This window comes from Rhinolophus hipposideros (assembly GCF_964194185.1).
Source record: "Rhinolophus hipposideros genome assembly, chromosome: 4".
NCBI lineage: Eukaryota > Metazoa > Chordata > Mammalia > Chiroptera > Rhinolophidae > Rhinolophus > Rhinolophus hipposideros.
In genome coordinates this window covers 45,625,541-45,644,879 of record NC_138050.1, presented here as the reverse complement: position 1 = coordinate 45,644,879, position 19,339 = coordinate 45,625,541, and the positions used below count along the sequence as shown (strand labels likewise).

Below are 19,339 nucleotides of genomic sequence, written 5' to 3'. Positions count from 1 at the left end.
GAAATGTCAATATGGATTCTAGAACTCTAGACCTGGGGAGGACCTTTAGAGATCATTTGATCTTTCATATAGAAAGAATGACATTTAAACCATCCCAAATAGCATAGAATCTCCCCGATTTCTCAAGACCATCAGAGAAAAAAATGTTATTTATGCTAATCCCTGGATTTATTTATTTTTGATTTGCAGATAACTTCTTCCCAGTTCAAATTTTAGCCAGTGTTATCTTAAGTAAAATCTTTAAAAATACTGTATTCTGCAAGCTAATTTCCTCCTCTTTGGTCTCTGAGGAGCTAAAAAATACCCAACCATTATGCAACTTAAATGTAACGTTGTTAAATTTCCCTTCTGCCTTTTCTGGGGTCATTCCATGAGCTTTATTTTTTAACTACTTTTATTCTTTTGGTTTTAACATTTTCTCTCTAGCCTTTTCAAGTCTTTTACTAATTAGAGCCCAGAACTTGGAAATTCTGACTCTCAACCGGGCCAAATCAGCTTATTTTCTACAAGTTACATTTCTGTAGAGGTATATGTTCTTACACTGTGTTTGCTGCATTGCAATTCATTCCCTTTTTCCTCTATGTGTTATCCTATTTGTACTTTTATTCTGTTATTACATCTGTCTGATTTTCCACTTAGTGGTACCCACTTAATAGTTGTGTACTTTCTAGCCTGTTTTTCCAGATGATTGAAGTTATTTTTGAACACTTACACATGCTAGGCACAGTGCTAAATCCTTTACCTGCATTATTTCATTTAATCCGCTTGGCCTATTTTATAGATGAAGAAACTGAGGCTCAGAGACGTTAAAGAATTTATCCAAGACCTTATAACTTAGAAGTGGTAGAGTAGGGATTTGAATCTTGGAGTCTAACTCCAATATCTACATTCTTAGCTTAGCTATTCAATTGTAAGTTCGTATTATTTGTGTAGTAGTGATGTAGGAATATTTCACTGTTGAGTCCCCAAATGATGTAGGGGGATTTTTTGAGTGAGTGAGTGAGTGCCAGGATTGTGTCTGGTGGGACCGAAAAATGGAAACACTGACCAAGGAGAGGCGAGGAGTTTTTTTAAAAAAGAGGATAATTTATTGAAAGCAAAAGGTCAGAGCTCCCTAGCGGGAGGGGGTCACAAATAGGGGTGCCCAGTGACTGAGGCAAAAGTTCTTACTTTTATGCCTTCCCTTGGCTGCTCTTACATAGTTCTCCCTGAAAGTGCGCTGGCCGTGACTGTAAGCCTTCTAATGGAATTCATCTATCAGGTTTGTCCTGTTTGCCCATCCTGAAGGGATTGATGAAATAACCCATTCCTATCTATCAGATCTGCTCCTTTGTCCAGCCAAAAGGGATTTATGATATTTTGGGTCAACTGATGATATCTCTGCCCTTTGGAGCAGAACTGCAGTGGTGTATGGATTCTTTAAAATGATAAATCTCTGCAGCACCTACCAATAATTATGCCATGTTCACAATTAGTTGCTTATTGTTTCTACATTGATTGATAATGAGGATATATATTCATCTGAATATATTTTGAGGGCAATTTTGTACTCAACTCACTAGGCAGGGATTTTTTTTATTTCTTTATAGCACCTATTCTAATATCAGCTGTTGTTAAATTTCACTTTAATAAAAAAGTAAATACAAAGACATTTTATTTAGCAAGACTGAAAATAAAACTGAGACATAAATTCACACCTTTAGTGTTATCCAAAACAGTTCCTCCAGCTATGAACCCAAGGCAATTAATCCAGCATATTATTCATTTACAGAGTGATTAATATAACAAGAACCATTTCTTAGTTACAAAGAGGTTCATTAGGCCCTCAGGGCTCTTTGAAAGTAGAATTAGTTTGATTATTCAATCACCAGCTTACACAAAAGTAGAAATAAAAAGGAACAGAAATGCAAATATAAAATGATTGGCTATTACCTCTTTTATAAGGAAACAATAGAAACAGTAGCTAGATCCCTACTGAATAGAACTAAAGAACTCGTGGTTAAGTTCAAAGACACAGAGTAGCCACTAGTGAAGAAGATACAGATGGTCCCTCACTTATGATTTTTTGATTTTATGATGGTGCAAAAGTGATATGCATAATAAATTACATGAGATATTCAACGTTTTATTATAAAATAGGCTGTATTAAATGATTTTGTCCAACTGTAGGTTAATGTAAATATTCTGAGCACGTTTAAGGTACGCTATGCAAAGCTATAATGATCAGTAGTTTAAGTGTAATAAATACGTTTTCAACTTAACGATATTTTCAACTTACAGTGGGTTTACCAAGATGATCACTATATTAAGTTGAGGAGCATCTGAACATTTTACCCTCAAACTTAGATAAGTCGGTAAATATGACGATCTTATTTTCACTATTGTACATTTTATAAATGATAAACTTACTAGTGTTGAAAGATAGACCCATAGAAATTGCAACAGATCATTTATAAAACACCTACTTTTTTTGATCAATAATTCAGTAAGTCCTCACTTAACATTGTTGAAAGGTTCTGCAACTTTAAATGAAAAGATATAATGAAACCAAGTTTACCATAGGCTTACTGAAATAAACAAGAGTTAGGATCCTACAGCATCATTAACGTTATGACAAAACGATGTTGAATGAAATGATGTTATTTGAGGACCTGCTGTATTGCTAAATTTCTTTTAGTGATTTCCATCCCTCCCCTCAGCTTAATGATTATAGATCTCCCCAAATTCATTTTATTTTATTCATATAAAAATTGTTAACAAACTTTGGCTTCCTTGCAAACATTCTGTCCTTATATAAAAAAGTGATTAAAAACAGTACTGAATATGAATCACTTCTGCAAAGTTTAACGAGTGAGAAACATTCAACCAAGGTGACTTTTCCTTGGAAAATCCCACAAAAACTGAATTTTATAAACAGTTACTTATTTTGATAGAAGTTCCACTTATAAATAGCAGCCATGACTTTACTGCCTACAAAATTGCAGGCTGTCACATTTTATGTTTAGCATTCAGATGTTAAGATCAGATTTTCTAGTGTAAGAAACAAAGTCACACACACACAGATTGGTTAGTTGTCTCATGCTAAGGAAACAGCTGACTTCCATGATCTTGCTATTCAGGCAGGTACAGACAGCCATTGGATTTAAACAAATGGGGACTACAGCATTTGTATTTTTTGTTTAAAGAGGAAGCCACGTTAACATCGGGAGGGGCAGGTGCAGCAGGACTTTGCGGAGGCTTTTCTGTGGTCAGAGTATTTAATGCAAGGGACAAGCTATCACAGGATGTTAGTGTTACAGAGACTTGCAGGGTAAGAACCTGAGCAAACGTGCTATTCCTTGCTCCTTATTCTATTGTAGAGAAGTACCGTAGTGTTTTCTGAGGCCCAAGTATTAGTGAGTAGAGGGAGCAGACAAATATGTAAGTCAGGGATCTTGGATGTGACATGTTGCTCCTAACAGGTGATTAATGGCATTGAAATGAGAGGAGGGTCAGTATATCTTAATAATGGAAACCCTATGCTCTGTTGGTCTTGTGGTACTGCCTTCTGCAAGGACTTCTGAGCATCTTCAAATCCATCAATCACTCCCAGGGACACTTGCCTGCCTGCACAAAGTGTGATCCAGTGATTTGAGAGTAGTCCCAAGAATTAGAACAGAAAATGGCAACATTTGAATTAAGAGGAGTTAACATTGTTTCTTCCTAGGTAGGCTGAATGATCCCCAAACTTGCTACTTAGGAGCACGGCTGGCCTGAGTTCTGGGGCCGCTTGTTAAACCAGAAAGAAGTCTGGGTATGGGACCACAAATGAGGTAGGGATCTGTGGCAGGAAGTTGCATTTAGTTTCACTGAGGGAAGAGGGGGTACAGCAGGAATATTTTTGGGGGGCGGGGACAGCTAATAACAAGGCCAAATCCTAAGCCAGAGCTTGTCATGGAGAATACCAACATGCTTGCAAGTTAACTCCAGATAGCTGTCTTCCACTTAACAATTGGGTACACAACTACGGTAACTACAGGCTGGATCCCCACCCTCACCTCCAATTCCAGGATATAAACAGATTTTTCTTTCGTGTTTGGTCTCCCCTATTCCAAATCTCCCAGAGTGACTCAAACTTTTCCTAATTAGTAATGAAAAAGAAAACCTGGACAGAATTTGACGCAGCCGTTCCAAACCAGGGACGTGGTCATAAACTCAGAAACAGCTGTCTCTGAAGATTGAACACGTAGTCTGACTCCTGTGTCACTGCCTGGAGCCCTGGATTTAAAAACACGTGCTACTTAGAGAAGGGGCTCTCTTTTCTGACTGACAGACAAATTTCCAGCACAAGCCATAGGCATGAAGATTAGGAAATCTTTTGGATGACCTTCCTTTCTCTTCCAGCGGAGCTCTTCAATGTAGAATCTCCACAATAAAAAGACACTTGATCTCAAGGAACAAACAGGTACTGGAGTGGCTAACAGACATAGTGATCCCACTTCAGCAGCTATTTAAGACACTTGAGTTGTTTATTCCTGTCTTCTTGATGCTGACTGGAACCAACGAACAGATGGAGAGGAAACAAAAAACAAAAAACAGCCAAATCACAGAATAGGTGAAAAATTTTAAAAAGAATTGTGTGGTGGTGACCAAACCCTGACTCTGGCAATACAGTCAGAACCACCACTGTAAGCCCCAGGGGAAGGAGGGTAGAAAAGCTTGCAAAACCTAGCACCAGTTCTTCCTTACGAGGGCTCAAGAAGCAGGACTCTAAAATAACTCATGTATACACTGACAAAAGCGCCGGGAAAGCCAAACATTCTGCAGCTGTTTCCCCACGGCTGTCCTGGCAAAGTTACAAGCACGCATTTGCTCAGCTGTGAGCCTCACGCACAGGCATCTCCCACCTCAGAGGCAGGGGCAAGAAAATGGACCGCGTTTTCCCAAATAAGGGAAATCAAGTCACCTACAGGCAACACCCTCTGTTTCTCCCACTCCTTAACGATAGCAACCCTAATTAAGCCAGCTCCAAAGGTCTAAAATTAGTGCCTGAAGGTCAAAGGTCAAACACATGGTTTACAAGTCTTAACACAAGTCATATAACCTACTTACCTGAATAAAACCCCAAATCATCAATCCCTGCCCTCCCTTCCCATGGGAATAAATTTAAGTCCATTTCTTCTTGGTTCACCATAGTACATGGAAGACAGTCGAAGAAGGTAGTGTTGGAGGGAGGGGATCTTGGTTCATCATTAAAAAATAAAGATCTCTTTAAATGTCATCTGAGGTTGTACAAAACTTGTTTTCAGTTCTCCTCAGTGTCTGCCTCCAAGGGCACATCTTCTAAGCCAAAACTCAGCTTGTCAGCTAGCCCATCAAACTGCTTGCCCAGATTGCCTGCCGAGTCCACGAACATGTTAGGGATGTCTTTGCCAAAGTAAATCTTGCTGTTGGAAGCAATGGCCTTGTACTTCATCAGCTGCAGATACTCAGGGGTCAGCTTCAGCTGTTAAAAAAAAAAAAAAAAAAGGAAAGATGACTTCGGTGGAGCCAGATTGAGAAAACTCTGGGTGGCACCCCTTCACTTTCATAAGAAGAGGGTCTCTGTCAAAAACATATGCCCTCTCTACTTTTCCTGGTCTCACTGTTACATTAGTAACAGGGTAACCACTTCTTTTAAGAGAAAGTAATCTCAAATCTCCAAGGCCAGAGCTGCAAGAATTTTAGAAGTCTTCATGTTTAACACAAAAACCACACTTCTATCAAGGCTCTGCTAAGGAAAGGGAAGCACCTGACCATAGAGCACAGGAGGCCTCTGGGTGGTAGTGGGCATCCAACACCACAGTTCTCAAACAGTATCAGCCTAAATCCAATGTGCCTTCTCTTCACCAAGTGGCACAGGGCCCTCACCTTATTTGCTTCGGCCATTTTCATAGCAGTGTAGCACTCGGCATCTGCCTTTGCCTTCTCTCGGGCCAGAAACGCAGCATCTGAGGGGAAGAATGCAGTGAACTAAAGTGCAGAGGCTACCAGAAGACTGGGTCTGGTCCCTGAAACTTTCCCCCACTGCCCATGTGACCTTAGGGAGACTGCTCTTTTTTCTCTGTGCTTTGGTTTCCTCATCTGTGAAATGGGGAAAAAGGCATTTTTTTTCCTGTTTCACAAGTTGTGACAATCTACAAAGATGAAAAAGTGCTTCAACAGCATCTCCCTGTGGTGAGGACTAGTTAAGAGCAAGTGTGTTTTTGAGCCCAACATCTTCTTTGACAGCATTATCGAGAAAAGCACTGCCACCCAGAGACACTTGCTGTTTCTGCATGCATATTCCTTTTGTAGCCCATGTGTGGGAAGGGACTCTACCTCAACCTCCAGTCTCAGAGCTTCTCACCTCATCCCCCTGGTGCTACACAGCAAAAAAGAGATGCTCAAAGATGGCTCTGAATACAGCCAGAGGTGGATCCACCCTCAAACTGAATACCATAAACATAAAATAGTTCAGCCCCTCTCTAACTTCATTTCCCTTTTATTTCCATCAATTATTTCAAGAAGGTTTTAATTAATAGTGGTTACGCTGGCATGACTCTAAGAGAATTACAAGCCATGGTCCAGACTAACCAACACCTGTTTGGATTAAGATCTATTTAAACTTCCACTATGCAAGCAATATACTTTCACGATCTGCTGAGACTAGCTTTCTGTCAAGTTAATGCAAAATTTTTGATATTTACTTCCTTGCCTTGGGAATGAAGCCAGCCTCATGTGAATAATATTTGTAGCAAAAAGTCTGGGAAGAAAGGTCAGTCTGTGGGTGGGTTCTTACTGCACACCCTCAGTATGACCGTGGGTGGAAGGAACCTATAGTCTGGCTGACTTAACTGGCCTTAGCACCTGATGACATGTATTTATAAGAAGTAAATACGTGTTGTTTTGCTAAGAGCTCCCTAATGAGGAGCTGCTGATCTGTAAAACCCTAACTGGCCCCTCCATGGGCCCCTGCAAAGCCTGACATGCCCCATAATGAATGTAATTGGACACACATTTTGTAACCTGAAGCTGGGCTTTCGGGTCCCTTTTTGTCTTAGAATTTGCTTGATATAAGACACCACGTGAAGGAAAAGGTGGGTGGTGGGAACGAGGTGAGCGCTGAGGGGCAGGGAACTGAAGGGGAATAATATTCAGAAAAGCCAGCAAAGGAACACTTCTCTCCAGCTCCAGCATTGTTGGTGCTGTAAAGGTTTCTTTACATCTAGCTTACTACTTACAGGGATCCTGAGAGCTATGGTGCTCACTGACTTCTGAGGAGCGGGTAGGTAAGGCACGAGGGAGAGAGCTGCTGTTTTGGCCTAGCTTCTTAGTTTACTTCCAATGCCAGACTCCAAAACATATGAGCTCCAAAACAGCAGGGACTCTGTGATTTCCCTTTTTCTTATGCCTAACGTAAGAGTGCCTAATGGCAAGCAACTAACATTTGTTGAACAAATGAATATTCTCTGAAGTGGACAACTTATGCTAGCCTGGCCTAAGTCTCCGTCAAAGTCAAAGCACAGAGAAAAAGTGATGTTCCAAGGAAATCCTGACATCTTAAAACAGAGATTAAAGAGCAAAGAAATGACTCTCCCACCCCTTTGCCACAAAGTGGGGTCTGAAGAAAAGTCAGGCATTGATTTCACTTCTGCTCACCTTCAATTTCTGAAATCTTCTTCTCAGTTTCCTTTTCCATCACCTTCTGTCCATAGGTGATTTCTGCAACCTGAGCCACTTTTTCTGCCTCTATGTTATTGAAGTTGAGAAAAGGCTTAGAGCTCTGGTATGTCCAGAGTTTGACTCAGTTCCACCTGTCACCTGATCTGAGTCCCTGATGCATGAGTGTGGGTAAGCTCAGATGGAGCCACTGGCCCCAGAGGGTACCCTGACAGGCACTTATTGGCGGAGACGGAGTGTACCAGTGAGCACAAACCATGACGTCCATGCAGGACAGCAAGTGGGGAGATGTGGGGGCAAGGGAGGGAGTCGTTTCTCTGATGAAAGCAAAGAACAAGCCCCAACCTCTCCTAAATCACAAGGGTATTCTCCCAAAGGAATATTGTAAGGAATAAGGGACTCACTGAAAGTTTCTTCCTGCCACTTCGCTTTAGGCAGGAGTCTGGTTTATTGCTAATAGTCTAGTGTAGGGGTTAAGAACCCAGGTTCTGGAGCAGAGTTCCTGGCTTTGAACCGCAGCTCTGCCACTTACTTGCCATATGGCTTTGGGCACTTTATTTAACCTCTGTGCTTCAGCTCATAAAGTGAGGTTAAAGATAAGGCCTCCCTCACGTGCTGGTTGTGAGGAGTGACAGAATTCACATGGTAGGTGCTTAGTAAAGCACATAGCTCGCAGTAAGTGCTCAATAAGTGTTAGCCATCATCATTATGAACTACGAATTAAAAGGAAGGGCTCCTTTCATTTAAGAGGTATGTGGAAACTCAAAACTCATTGCCCCTGGCCGTGATCTGACAATTTCAGCCTTGCTTCTAGGGGGATGAATGCCACTCCTATGGGTAGTAAGGGTTTGGAAAAGCAGGTGGTCTAACCCTGCCTGAGGCTTCCTGGAATCTTCCCACCATCCTCCCACCATCCCTAGCCCTTGTCCCAAAAAGGGGATCAGAGAACCACATTCATACCAATGAGGGCCTTTTTCCGCTCTGTCTCAGCTTCCTTCTCCACCACTTTCTGTTTCTGGGCTGCAATGAGAAGCTTTGTCTTCTCGCTTTCCCTGAAGGGGAAAAAAGGATGCAATTGTGAAGCTGCTCTGGAAAAGTTTCTGAGGCACGTCACTGTCCCCTGGAGAAGCCAAACTCTTCTGTTGAGGAGAGGCAAACTCTGATTTCTTATTCTTTCCTGGAAGGCTGTTCAATGTCCCAGCTAAAAGTGGATCTGTTGCAGACAGTAACATGGCTCTCTTTCTTCAGAATAACCATTTGTGGGAAATAAAGCATAATTTACTTTAGTAAAATGCACTTGCCTGCTCACTTAATCGTATTTCCCTCCTATCTTCTTTCGCATGAGCCATGAAGCACAAACAAGGCCCCCTGGCCCTTTTAAAAGCATCACTGCTCAAAAAGGTTTCTCAGTGGCTCTCCATCATAGTTACAGAGCCCAGGTGATTGTCCTGACACGCCTGCTCCATCCTACAGTGCAATGGGCTGTGACAAATACTCAAGAAAGGGAATAAAAGCCTGGCTCAGCTTCAGCTAACTCTGGGATGGGATGAGGTGGGAGAGAGTGGTGGTTACACCTTAGGCAGAGGGTATACTCACATCAACTCATAATTTCTGCGGATTGTCTCAGGTATATTCGGCTTAGTGACCCGCACAGCCTGGAGAAGGATAAAAATAGCACCTGATGGGAAGGTGAAGGTGGTGAGGGACCTAAGCAGCTCCCATTGGTTCTAGATCTTCCTGCGCAGAAAGGACATCCCTTGGAAGAGGGGAAGCACCTCCCTCAGGGGACGCTCCCACGGTGGCAATGCTTACTTGGATGACAAGCCCAGGGGCCATGGAGGTCAGGTCCTGTTGCAAAGCCAGTTTGAGATTTTCATCAATCTGATCTGGAATCAAGAAAGACAGGAAAAGGAGACGTCACATTTTCTGGGCAGGGTGGCGGGGAGCATAGGGGCAAAGTACAAGCTAAAACACCAGCTCAAGAATGCATCTGATAGGCAAAAGGTCTTCCCAAGGTAAAGTGCTCATCAGAGCCCAGAAATCTAAAGATTCCTGGCAAGACTTTTGGAGCAACAGGCTTATGCAGTCCCTCGGCATAGGCTAGATGTGAGAGTATCCTTTTCTTGTGGTCTCAAGATAGAATCACCTAAGTTGTTGAAAATACTAACCTTGCCCAAAAGGGAATGAGCTTTAAAAAGAAAAAGAACAAACAACAGTTCTAGCACATTTCTTGAGTCAGGCGGCAGCCTTTCCCCAGACAACAGGGGCAAAAGAGAAGGCAGGCACCAGTTTTCATAAAGGAGGAAGGTGAAATGGCTATGTTAGGTATTTTGAAAATGGCCGAGCACATTAAATCTAGTAATTTTAGAAGTTTCTGAAAGAAAAACAGATTCGGACGTCAAGAAAAGCCCCAAGGAAGACTATTTCCATTAGGAACTCCATCAAATAACACAAGGGGAAAATAAAAATTTACAGTTCTGGAAACGAGCCCAAGCCTTTTGATGTGTTGTTTGCTTTGGTCCCGATTCCTTTGTCTGGAATTCACATGTGAGTCGTTTCATGGACGATTGTAGGAAGAGCTATAACTGATTTCCTTCTAGCTGTGATCCCAGGACAGCAGCAGCAGGCTGCCTTCTCTGGCCTAGGCCTTCTCTTCTCTGCCCCCTGCCTATGAGATCTTCAATAAGATCCTAAAAGGGCACCAAGAAAAACACTCACAGGCTGGGACATCTAAATTCAATCACCTTCCTTGCTGTCAGCTGCGATCTGCTTTAAGTGACCATTCTCGGTCACCTGTGCCCAAACAGGAGCCTCTGAGGAATAGCATGTCAAACTCCTGCCTTTATAGATGCCTAAACTGGCACCCATGGCATCTCAGAGATAGTTAGAAGCCACAGTAATGAACTTGTTTAATTATTATGCTTTGATCATTAGGGTTTAAAACGGTGCTTTCTTCAACTGTCATATCAGTAAGCAAGGGATTTTAATGTTTCTGTATATTGGATATACTCTCACAAGCTTCTCAGTAGTGAGGGAAAAATGCCCATTAGGTCACCTGATACGGGTCTAACAATTTGACAGCTAGACATAAACATTACATTTCATATTTTCTAATGTAAATAGGATACCCATCAAAATTTCAGTGAGATGGCCGGTAAGTTAGTAATAATATAGTTATTTATCAGACCAAATTATATCTGAGTGAAGGTGGAAACCTGAGGCCCTGGGCTAGTAACTTTCTAGGAAAATTTGGAAGAAACATTTTGCCAGGTGGTTTCTTACCAAAGTAATACCGCTAATAAGTTGTTTGTATGTTATAGTTATGCTGATAAATAATATTACTAAGTATATACAAAGAGGTTCTTTAGATAAACTTCTGAACAAGTATTAGATACTATTATAAAATGGCCGAAGGGGATGCCTCAGGGAGACGAGACGCATCAGATGCAAGCAGTGATTAGAAGTGCGCAGCCATGCAAGTCAGGGCTAGGAGTCCTGAGAGGAGGGAACTAGAGAAAACAACCTCTGACGGTTAAAGAATAGGATTGGACACTCAAGCATCTCCTTCACAGATGCAAATATCTTTTAAGCAAAACAATGCTTCCTGGCAAACTTTAAAAATAAAAAAATTTCAAAGCAAATACATTTTCCCAGTTCTTCTGTACAGGAAGCTCTACTTTACTAAGCTACCAAGTTTATCTCTAAGACAATAAGAAGTTTTCTAATGCAAAACAATTTCACATTTTAATTTCCTCTTCACGGAAATTAGAGATACTTTGTCTTTTGTTGTTTCAAATGCTTTGAAATATTTATTTAATGGCACAAGTTCTAAACCAATGGCTAGATTGGTTTAGAATTATAAAATTCTATCAGTTTGAGGTAAAAAAAAAATCAATAGCAAATTTACCAAAATTTTCTTAAAAGCACACTAAATCCAAACCCAATAAAAGTATCTAAACCCTGTAGAGTGAATTTAGATTCATTTTCTACTGCAGAAAAATTAAAAGTGATTCTGGTGATTTCCCAAATATGAAACACAGTGCAAAGGCTGTTTGCTTAATAAAGGTCATTGGCACCGTCAATGATTTCTCCTTCTAAAAAATGTTCTCAGAGTCCTTTCTATGAAGATCCTGGGGGGTAGAGAGTGGGGGGATTATTGTCTAGTCCTAGTATCAGGAACAGTTGTACTATGGGTTGAAAAATCCATTTACTTTTAGCACTAGCTACTAGAAAACTTCTAGCAGCAATTTTAAATAGAACATTTTACCACAAAAGAGCTTTAATATTTACTGAAATGCTTCCTTCCTTTGCTGCTGAAGTCAGGCTATGTTTATTTGACCAGGAAAACAGGACAAAAAGTGTCTACTTAAGCGCATGGTTCCCTTTTGTTTTAAGCTTTTTCCTATTCCTTTCTATAGGTATAGGGTAAGCAAACCAGCAAACAAACACACACCAGAAAGGTTCTAGGAACTCTAAGTAGTTTTGGTCTTTGTCTCACTTCTAGAATTAAATATGAACTGTACCGTTCTCATCACCCTTTCCTGGGTGCCCCTCATGCAATGTGAGGTGTGAAAGCATACAGCGTGAGAGCCAGGAGAGGGAGGGTCCAGCCGCCGCCGCTACCAACTAGTTCTGTGCCTTTCTGTCTTTGCACCCTTATCTTACACTGAGGACGCTGGGTGGGATGGTCTCTAAGGTTCTTCTAGAACTGAGCCTGTCTTCATTACGGAAGGATGTCTTAGGGACTGTGGAAATACATTTCCATTCCAGTCCTCTAATCCAGGCTTGAGTGAGTCTTGTGGTCACTGCTATTCCTGTGCCCAAAGCTCCACTGTTCTCACGATCGTTGACTGCCATCAGCATTTTGCAGGAATGCCCTTTGTGACCAGTTCCTGAGCACTGGGGCCTTTAACACCTGCTGTCCATCAGTACCCATCTTACTCTGGGGGGTCAGAAGTGGGCAGCGGGGGAAGCAGGGCTGCTAAGGCAGGCTGCGATGACGAGAGACTTTCTTACCGAAGAGCTCTATGTAGACCTCTTGAAGCGTATGCACACTGCAGAACTGGTTCAGTTCATGGTGAATCTTGTTGAAGATGAGGGCCTTGTCATAGTCAGCGGTGTAGTTCTTCACTATGTCATACACTGGGAGGGGAGAAGAGATTTCAGAAGAAAAGGCAGGACTCAGACCTTTCTCAGACAGCAGTTCTCCCTTCCTGCGGGACTGCGACTGATACGAGGGTGGCATGCTGGGGAAAGCAAGCTGGCACTGAGGGTAAACTGGAAACACGTACCTGCGTTTGGGACCAGGAAGTTCACCACTTCAATTCTGTCAAAGTAGATCATCACGCCACCACTATTAGAGGAAGAATGGACAAAGAAGTGACTAATAAGCTCTGGAATAGAGTGCAGTCTCCTAGGTGATGGCATAAGATTGGGACTTAGCAGAAAAGGAAAAATCACGGGAGGTCAGAAGGCATGTCAGATCTCCGAGTAGGAGATCTTCAGAGCTTATAGGAAGAATACAATCCCCCGAGAAATCACACCTCCAAAAAGTAATTCTGCCAAAAAAAAAAAAAAAAAGCGAAACTTTTGAGATGCTAGTAAGAAAAGAGTAGTTGATATTTTTTGAATCCACAATGCCATTTGATTAAAGCAATCGATCGAAGGGAAAAGATTAAAGAAAGTCGAGGAGTTCTCAGAACTTAAAAGGTCACTGGAATCTATGGTCACTCTTTCTCACTTTGTCTTCACCATCACTTTAGTTCAGCACTTCCCTTTTCCTCTAAACATTCATCATAAAAAAGTTTCAAACATTCAGAAAAGTTGAATAGAACTAACACCCATATATCAACACCGAAATTTAACAATTGTTAACATTTTACCTTATTGATCTACTTTTTTTTTGCTGAACATTTCAAAGTTGTGATACTTTACCCCTTAACACTTAAGCAAGCATCTCCAAAGAATAATGACATTCTCCTACATAATCAAAAAACCATTCCCAAACCTAGGAAAATCAGCAATAATTCCTTAATATTATCTAATGCCCAGTCATTCAAATTTCCCCAATGATTCCTATTATGTACAGAGTAGCGTGCCCTCCAAAATCCGTATGTTGAAACTCTAACCCCCAATGTGACTCTATTTGGAGACAGGGCCTTTAAGGAGGTAATTAATATTAAATGAGGTCATGAGGGTGGGGCCCTGATCCCACTGGACTGGGACAGGAAGAAAGGAAAGACCCCAGAGATCTCTTTCTCCTTGTGCATGTACACAGGGAAGGCTATGTGAGAACATAGCAAGGTAGCCATAGCAAGGCAGGAAGAGAGGCTTCACTAGAAACCAGTCCTGCTGGCACCTTGATCTTAGACTTTGAGCATCTACAACTGTGAGAAAATAAATTTCTGTTGTTTAAGCCACCCAGTCTGTGGTATTCTGTTATGGCAGTCCTAGCTGACTAATAATGTTCCATCATGTCTTTTACAGCTGTTAGTTTTGGAGCAGGTTCCAATCAGGGCTCACCATTATATTTGTTTATGTCTTTTAAGTTTCCTTTTCAACCCAATACTCCTCCAAATACAACTTCGTGCTGAGATCAGCTCAGTTATTCTGTGGGATATCCCAGTTTGCAATCTGTCCGAATGCTTCCTTGCAGTGTTGTTTATTGTGTTACTCTAATCCAGGGTAGACCTTTCCTTTTCAGCAGACCACTATAGTGGTGTCATCTGTGGATTTTTTGCCCCTAACGCCTCCCCCACCATTAAGACATTCTCCATAGTTAATTAAGCTAAAGTTATCTTCCTCTATCAAGTCATTTATTTATCTGCGAAAAGCCTTTAAAGGATCCTCACTTCGAACAGTAAAAGTCCAAACTTCTTATCTGGCATTCAAGGCCCTCCCGACCTGTCTACCTTCTGTCATTTTCTCTACTGCACTCCACACCAAGTCAAACCAGAAAACGGGACTAGGGGGCGGGAACTTGGTACAACCAAGAAGCGTTGCCTCTCTTTTCACTGTCTCTTACTGCAGCCAGCCAGATAGCCCTTTCTCTTATTTGGGCTTAGCAGCCTTATTCCAGGCACCTTACCTGGTTCCACAAGGTACATTCTTCACCTCATCTGTTTGCAGTGTTGTCTGGAAATAGAGGCGACAAAAATGGTGTAAGATGGGCAGTGACAAACAAAGTAAGTTATTTTCAGAATCCCAAATGGCCTTATCCTTGAATACTTATTTGGATTGAGCTTTGTTTTTTTAAAAATGAATACCCCATCAAATCCTCCTGACTTACAGAGTGTGAGACTAACCAAGCAAAGGTACCCACTCAGCTTCATTGTAAGTGAACCACTATAAGAACGAGCTGGGTAATAATGGTTTAGTGAAAAAAAGACCCTGGACTAGGTATCCTAAGACCTCTTCCATTTACTGGCCCTGAAACAGCAGATTCTTTACTTAACCTATCTCAGCCTATATGACCTGCCCAGCCCATTCTCAGGATTACTGAGACTCAAATGAGATAATATGCATGAACGTACTTTGAAAACCATAAAGCAGAGTACATGACAGAAGCAACTTACACGGAAAATGCTGATGAGGTATCCTAGGATATTAGACATACTTCAAAGATGGCTAGTCTAACTTAGCTAGGCTTTAGATCTGGCATACTTAATCCTACTCGTTTCCCTTCACCAAGTTCAACTTCTGCCCCCCCCCCCCACAAAAAAAATTATGTTTACATCTCTGAAGTTCAAATAAGAACCAGCAAAATTACCATGTTTTATTTCCATTTATTTTGGTAGCTTATAATTTAGCGCGCGCACACACACACACACCCTACTTTTCCTTCTATACATTCAGAATGGATTCTTCTTTGGCTTTGAAGTGAAGAAATAATTCCCAGCTGGGGCTGATGGGCCAAGGCAAGGACCTCATTCAGCTATTTCAACAATCAAATAAAGCTCCAGAGTAAATGACCCATGAAGCCTCACTTTTTATATACAGATAACATATTATTAAATGGTTCCTTGAAAAGGCATTATACTCATCCAATGGCTAAATAATTCCAAATCATACAGTAATTAACACCCACAATCTGTAATCATGGAGCCACACAAGCCAAGTGTACCTGCACAGACTTATAGGATGTGATGAAAGGAAGCATGAGATGGAATCCAGGGCCGCTGGTGGAAGTCAGCAGGGCACCACCTCTGCAGAGGAGGAAGAGAGAGGCAGGTTCAGTTTAGCAAGAGGTACCTATTACATTAATACTGCTTGGGCCAACTTTCCCTTCAGCCCCATAAATGTTTAATATAGAATGACAAGTGCCAGAGCCAAGTTGATAGATCCCTTTCTTCCTCCCAGCTAGAGCCTAATATTCTAGGAAGCCTAGTGGTAAAACACAAAACCATTATTCATGCTTTTACTATGAGAAAAATAGGCACACAGGCTAAGTGGAATAAAGACAGCAGAATCTGGCTATACTTGAGAGGAAGTCTGTTTTACTTTGTCATATCCACTGAGCTTATGGCAATCCATTTGGGCAGTTAAATCTGGTAATACTGTTATTAATGAACTGCACTAATGTTGGAGTCCAGCAACATCAACAACCAAAAGAATAATTAAAAAAAAAATTTATTGGGAAATACTGGAGAACAGTGTGTTTCTCTAGGACCCATCAGCTCTAAGTCGTTGTCCTTCAATCTAGTTGTGGAGGGCGCAGCTCAGCTCCAAGTCAAGTCGCCATTTTCAATCTTTAGTTACAGGGCTCGCAGCCCACCATCCCATGCGGGAATTGAACCGGCAACCTTATTGTTGAGAGCTCGTGCTCTAACCAACTGAGCATCCGCCGCCCCTCCAGAAGCTGAGCTGCAGCAAGTTGTCTTCAATCTAGTTGTGGAGGGTGCAGCTCACTGGCCCATGTGGGAATCGAATTGGCAACCCTGTTAGTCAGAGCTCACACTCTAACCAATGAGCCATCCAGCTGCCCCAAAAGAATAAGTTTAAGTACACTTTACAAATCATTTTAATATATATATTTTTGGCAGTAGAGTTACTTTTCCAATCAAGTTATATATAAATGATAATAACATTAAAAGCCTTTTATGGGGACTTATAAGCAGATGGTAGCGAGAAATAATTAAAGGGGAGAGGGAAACCCAATCAGACTTTTAGAACTTGCCAGAGGCAATCCAGAAATAAGTATCACAGGGCACATATAAGAGGTCATAAAAACTTAAAGGAAAAAGTTGGTTATGGTGGTTACTAAGAGGAAAGTAACCCAAGATTTGTAAGTGCTTTTTTGCTTTACATTATAAAGATACATTTTCTTTTTTTTAAAGAGAGCAATAAAACAGTGACATAATGGGCTCCTTTATTGTAAGAACTGCTATTCTATGGCTTGCCTTGATTGATATAAATCAACCTTCAGGCTCTTTCATTTTTCCTGAATGTTAATTTTAAAGAGTAGGTCCAAATTTGTAGAGCAGGGTATTGTCTCAAGTTGCCATCAAGAACTGGTACTCATCAGAGGTAACCTTGTGGCACCATGATGCCTAGAGGAAAAACAATGTTTCAGAGATGATGTGCACTGTTTTTCTTTAGGTTTGTCTCTAAATCTCTATATACTCGTACATTTATTAATTACCATCCATAGCATCGACTTAGACTACTAAATTTTACATTTACATTTATGTATGTGTATGTATGTTTGTGTATATATATATATATATATATATATATATATATATATACACACACACATCTGTATTCCCCTCCCCATGGTCACTAACACAAAAGCTCAATCTGAAAGACTCTCATATTCAACAAAATATAAACATAGATATTCAGCAGAATCTGCTAGACAGAGATTAGGAGAGTCGTTTCACGGGAAGTTGCAAGCTTCTGCCGGTGTCTGCCTTACCTGTAGTATACCCCAATATGTCCCTCTTCTATCTTGTGCACAGCTGAGAAGAGAGATGCACAAAAGAAACTGGCAGCCACAGCCACAACTGCTCCCAACTGAGCCATCAGTGAACCTTTATCCTAGGGAAAAAGATATGGGAAACTGTGTATGGCATGCCATGTAGGAGACAAGCCATGGGAGTGAGAGTACCTCACCAAGCTGAGTCCCCTGCAAGTGGTTCACGATTAGCCTGTTGTAGTAGGAACGCGAGGCTAGCTCTACAACTCTCTTCACCCTTGCTCCCAGTCAACATTCCCATTCCTTAACTGTGGAATTCTGTTTCCTGCCTCATTGAAGAGGCAGTGGTTCTGGGTACAACCGTGGCCCAAGGGAGAGCCAGTGCCAACTGGGCAGCATTCAGAACACAGCCTGCTCTTCCTGTGAACCCGAATGTGCTGTCGCTGGAGCCACTCATACTGGTAAAAGAGAAGAGAGGCAGCTGCAGTATGTTGGCCCAAATTACAGGGGAAGTCAACTGACAGGCAGTTGTGGCATGTAATTCTGGTCAGAGCCTCCCAGTCCTAATTGCCTGCCACTTCAAAGGAAACCATTATTTACTCCTTTCAGATGCTGGAGCGACAGAGACAGCATGCGAGCAGTTTCAAGGTGGGATTTGCGGGCCTTCCATCCAACTTCCAGTTATTGCTTTGGCCCAGAACGGAAGAGGGCTTTGAACAAGGCCGAAGCCACACTCCCTCCCACACACCTGGCTGGTACTTTGCACCTGGCAGGGCCCCAAGCCCATGGTTAGAGGAAAAGGAAGCTCCCCAGGCAGGGAAGACTCTGGACTCCTGGGTCCAAATGCGTTTGGGCACCAGGATGCGAAAGAGTTGGCACCTAGAGACTCATTTCCTGACCACTGAATGATCTGGAAAAACGAGGGTAACTGACAGCAACGTTTACAGGTGTGCCCAGGCCAACACGCGCAGGGCGTGGATTCTGCCCCCTGGGGCTAACAGAAGTCGGCGCAGACATCTTGGAGGCGCTTCCTTTACCGTGGAGGCCTCCAGCTACCGATCTGCAGCTGCGTCCTTTGGGCAAATGTCCTTCCCTCCCGAGGTCATCCCCGCTCCACCTCAGGTCCCTTCCCTGCCCTGTCCCGAGAGAAGGTCGCGGGTCCCAAGCGCCCCGGGTAGGAGCTGGGGCTCCGAGCGCCTCCGACCGGTCCCGCCTGGGGCTTGCGGGGAAGGGAAGGGACAGAGAGGGGTTGCTTTCTGGCTGCAGAAGGAGAAGAGGATGCTGAGGCGGGGACCCGGGAGAACCGCTGATCAGCTGTGGCCCGGAGCCGCAACCAGGCCCAGTGCGCGCACTAAGGGGCGGGGGACGCGTACCAGGCTGTCCCTGCAGGCGCTCCGTACTCGTCCGCAACCCCGTGCAACCGCAGCAACCGCCACACCCCTCAGCCCGCTACTTCCTTCCGGGCCCGTCGCTTCGATGACGCCATTAGTGCACGCGAGGGGGCCACACCCCCTTCTCTCCCTAATTCGTCAGCCCCGCCCCCGCGCTCCGAAAGGTCAGTGTCCGAGGGTGGCCGCCAGGGAGCGCCCGTGACAAGGTCCGGGCGGCCGGGTTCCGGGGTCTAGGATTTCAGGGGTGGGGGTGGTGCGGGGCGGCTGGGGGGTGACCTCCGGGAGGACGCGAGTGGCCGCGGTTGCTGAGCGAGCCACTTTCCAAGGTTTTGACTCTAGAGATTGCTCCAGA

The 19,339-nt window shown here is 42.8% G+C and overlaps 1 protein-coding gene and 1 long non-coding RNA gene across 6 annotated transcripts in view; one reads left to right on the top strand and one right to left on the bottom strand.

Moving 5' to 3' along the window:
• LOC308496387 overlaps positions 1-19,339 on the top strand; it is a 51,202-nt gene that overhangs the window by 2,625 nt on the left and 29,238 nt on the right. For all 4 annotated transcript variants that reach the window (XR_013993178.1, XR_013993179.1, XR_013993180.1 and 1 more), the window contains exon 3: positions 18,206-19,151. This is a non-coding gene — a long non-coding RNA (uncharacterized lncRNA). The remainder of the gene's footprint in view (positions 1-18,205; positions 19,152-19,339) is intronic.
• Positions 1,073-19,052, bottom strand: ERLIN2 (ER lipid raft associated 2). Of its 2 annotated transcripts, none has more exons than XM_081045617.1 (12): positions 18,970-19,052; positions 17,597-17,718; positions 15,803-15,884; positions 14,768-14,814; positions 12,972-13,033; positions 12,697-12,822; positions 9,493-9,566; positions 9,277-9,335; positions 8,641-8,732; positions 7,660-7,749; positions 5,890-5,969; positions 1,073-5,485 (listed from the first exon to the last, which is right to left on the bottom strand). In XM_081045617.1, exons 2-12 carry the CDS (start codon positions 17,701-17,703, stop codon positions 5,285-5,287), a joined length of 1,020 nt encoding a protein of 339 aa, XP_080901743.1. In that variant the 5' UTR covers positions 17,704-17,718; positions 18,970-19,052; the 3' UTR covers positions 1,073-5,284. The 2 variants fall into 2 exon arrangements, with proteins under 2 accessions (XP_080901743.1, XP_080901744.1); XM_081045618.1 differs by having other exon boundaries at positions 18,634-18,994.